Below are 3,570 nucleotides of genomic sequence, written 5' to 3'. Positions count from 1 at the left end.
TGCAACAGTCAGGACCAGGAAGTAATTAAAATGCAAAATGGACAGATTTAAATAAAGAGGAGGCTCGGAAAGATGACTGATTTAGGTAGCATCCAGAAGGGGCTGATGGGTGACTGTCAGTCATTAGAGATGGGATGCTGGGAGACAAGTACGGGAATAGAGGTCAGATTTTTAGACTTTGGAACAAAGTCTGTGTGTCTAAGATTGGTTGGGGAAAAGAGAGGATCAGAATGAACAGAGTCATATCCAAGACTTCAGCCTTCAATGCATTTATTAATAAGCAGGTGACTGCATGGAATTTTTAGTCCTGCTAGCATAAGAAAAAGGATCAGTGGCATACAATACAGTATTCTGCTTCAGTATAACATGCAAGAAATAACTAATATGAGGGAGATGTATAGGAAAGTAATCTCAATGGAAATCGCATTAAAAAAATGTGTAGTGATAAAAAGGTAGTAGAGTGCAGAATCCCAGATCATTTGAAGTGGTTCAAGGACATATAGCTAGGAATAGTGGGAGGGAAATCAGGCAGTTGCTTCTTTTCCCAGTGAAACTGAGGAAAGCTTCACACTCATCACCTGGGGTGGACAGGGTGCATCTTGCAGTCTCAAAGAACTGGGTGAGGTAATTGCAGAGTCATTGTCTATTATCTTTGAGAACTTGCAGAGGTCAAATTAGGCCCCAGACAACTGGAAAAGGGCAAATATAGTGCCCATCTTTAGAAAGGAGAAGGAGGAAGAACAGGGGAATTAAAGACCAGTCAATCTGACCTGGATATCCGAGGAGGCTCATATGAAGGAGGTCAACAAGGAATTTATTTCTAAGTATCTGGAGGAGAATAAGGTGATCAGAAACAACCAGCATAGATTCATCCAGAGTAAGTCATGCCAGACTAAAATTATTTCCTTCTATAATGAAGAAATGGGCTCAGTGGACAGGGGAGAGAGGTAAAACAGTGTATGTGATATACCTTTATTTGAGCCAGATTCTTGACACTGACTTCCATGACATTCTCATTAGCAAACTAAGGAAATATAGTGCAGTTTAGTGTTTCCCAACTGGTGTGCCAGCAGAAATGAACAGGTATGCCATGGAATTTTGGAAAACCAAAGTCACACACATTAGAAAAATTAAAGAAATGAATAAATGAAACGTATCATTTATATAAATTAGTTTTGTGGACAGAACCAAAGTGTATTGTGTTGCTGTTCCAGTGTACAGATGCTACGCTCTAATGACTTTGGAAGGGGGGAAGGTGGGGAGGAGGGGTGTGCCCCAGAACATTTTTAATGTAAGCATGCCTTGGATTGGAAAAGGTTGGGAAACACTGGTTTAAATGACTGCACTGTAAGGTGGATACATAATTAGTTGAATCATCATGCTCAAGGAACAGTTATCAATGGCCTGGTATCTGAGTGGGAAGAGGCATTGAGTTAGTCTATCCTGAGTCTGGTGTTGTTTAATACATTTGTTATTGATTTGGGTGATAGGAATGAGAACATCTGCAGGTGGCACAAAGTTGGTTGGAGCTGCAGACACTCTGGAGGGTAGGGCTAGGATTCAGAATGACCTCGATAAAATGCAGAAATCCTCTGAAATTCATCAAATGAAACTCAACAATAAGTGCAAAGTCCTGCACTTGGGATGGAACACTCACATGCACAAATACAAACTAGAGAATGACTGGCTAGGCAACAGGATTGCAGAGAAGAACCGGAGGGTTACAGTGGACGACAATCTGATTATGAAGCAACAGTATGTTCTTGGTGCAAAAAGCCAGATATGTGTGCTGGGCTGTATTAATAGGAGCACAAAAATGTGTTAGGCTGTATTAACAGCAGCACTATTTGGAAGTCACGGAAAATGCTTCTTTCCCTGTACTTGGCAACAGCGAAGCCTCACCTGGAATACTGCCAGACTGGGGCACTGCACTTCAAGGAAACATGGGCAAATCAGAGAAAGAGTCCAGTAGAGATCAACAAAAAAGGATGAGAGGCCTTGGAACCAGGATTTATGAGGAAAGGCTGAAAGAACTGGGATTATTTAGTCTGAAGAGGAGACGACTGACAGGGGATTTGATAACCAAAGGGTGGTTAAATGGAAGAGGGAGATAAATTATTTTCTATACCCATAAGGACAAGGAGCAAAAGTCTTAAACTGAAGCAAGGGAAATCTAGATTGGAGATTAGGAAGCACTCTCTCACTTTTGCAGGCAGGTAAGCACTGAAACAGGCTACCAAGAGGGTTTGGAATCTCCAACTTCCAAAGTTTTTAAGAGCAGGTCAGACAAATACTTGTCTAGGATGGTATATACATGGAGGATCCTCCTGCCTTGAGCAGGATCAAGATGATCCCAGACTAGTCTCCTGAGGTCCTTTCCAGCCCTACATTTCTGTAATTCTATGATCACTTAGGGCACGACTGTCCAACTACTGGTGGCTCACAGACTGCATGCCCAGCCTAGCTGCTGCTATACCCACTGCACTAGCTGCAGCAGCAGTCAGGGTCTCTAAGCTCCCCTTCTCTCCTCCAGCTTCCACTTTCTGCCCCAGGGGCAGGGCACAGTGGGGAAGCCTGTGGTTAGGGAGCTGGGGGTGGATGCTAGGGCACCTGCACAGCATGGTGCAGTGGAGGATGGGGCTTCACAACATGTAGCCCCCAGCTACTTAGAAGCTGAACAGCCCTGACTTAGGGCAGGCATTTTTTTGGTGATATCTTTTATTGGAAAACTGTCCATCTGGGAGAGACATTAAGACAAGCTGCTGGGCAAGAGTTGCCCTTAAAGTATTGCCTCTCAAAGATATCCTGAACGGTCCTGGCTACAACAAACATACTATGATGCATTTTAAAAGGAAGCTTTAAATGTCAAGTTGTTTGTAAAACAATAACTTATACAAAAATAATTGGAAAACCCAGGCCCATACATTTTGCTAGGCATTGTTACATCATGAGTCTGACCTCATCCAAGGCTCCGATTGTGATGAGGCCACGAAGTAATTTCCTAGTGTTTACACACAGTAGCCGGCTTAATATAGGCAGGCAGAGATTTACTGCAAAGGAATTTGTTACCGTTTGAAACTTAACTTGTTGCTTCTTACCCCAGCTGATGTTTCCACTTACCCGTATCGAGGCGAGTTTTCACATACTGATACTTAGGGTTCTGGGGAATCCTCCTGGTTAAATACTATTAAAAAAAAAGAGAGAGAAAAGAAAATGCAGCAAGTCAACACCCAGCTACATACCTTCCCCCCATGCTGCAAACCCCAGTGGAGTCAGGCTCAAGAGAGTCATTTGGGGAAGGGTCTAAAGGGGTAAAAAAAGGAAAGAGTATGAGGAGAGGTGGAGAACGGTAAAGCCGTCAGGCTGGCAGGGCTCTGTGGAGGGCATGCCTCAGCCATTGAGGATCAGCCCTGTGTAGGGCTGGTGACATGGTCAGAGCTGTCAGGGGGAGGATTGCAGGGGGAGCCCCCAACTTCTGTTTACACCTCCAAAAGGATCCTTGAAAGAGTCTTAGGGCAGGGGGAGGAAATCTCTCCAGCAACCCCCTGCTCCAGGGAGACCCTCCCTACC

At 44.1% G+C, this 3,570-nt stretch overlaps 1 protein-coding gene across 1 annotated transcript in view; it reads right to left on the bottom strand.

The window, feature by feature from the left end:
• Nucleotides 1-3,570, bottom strand: part of CEP41 (centrosomal protein 41) — a 42,418-nt gene that overhangs the window by 34,239 nt on the left and 4,609 nt on the right. The window contains exon 2 of the mRNA XM_019509340.1: nucleotides 3,121-3,184. Coding sequence (XP_019364885.1) covers nucleotides 3,121-3,184 — 64 coding nt within the window. The remainder of the gene's footprint in view (nucleotides 1-3,120; nucleotides 3,185-3,570) is intronic.

This window comes from Gavialis gangeticus, unplaced genomic scaffold, assembly GCF_001723915.1.
Source record: "Gavialis gangeticus isolate Ggan-Ray unplaced genomic scaffold, GavGan_comp1, whole genome shotgun sequence".
Classification (NCBI taxonomy): domain Eukaryota; kingdom Metazoa; phylum Chordata; order Crocodylia; family Gavialidae; genus Gavialis; species Gavialis gangeticus.
Note: the sequence above shows the minus strand (reverse complement) of the source record. Positions and strands in the feature narration are given on the sequence as shown.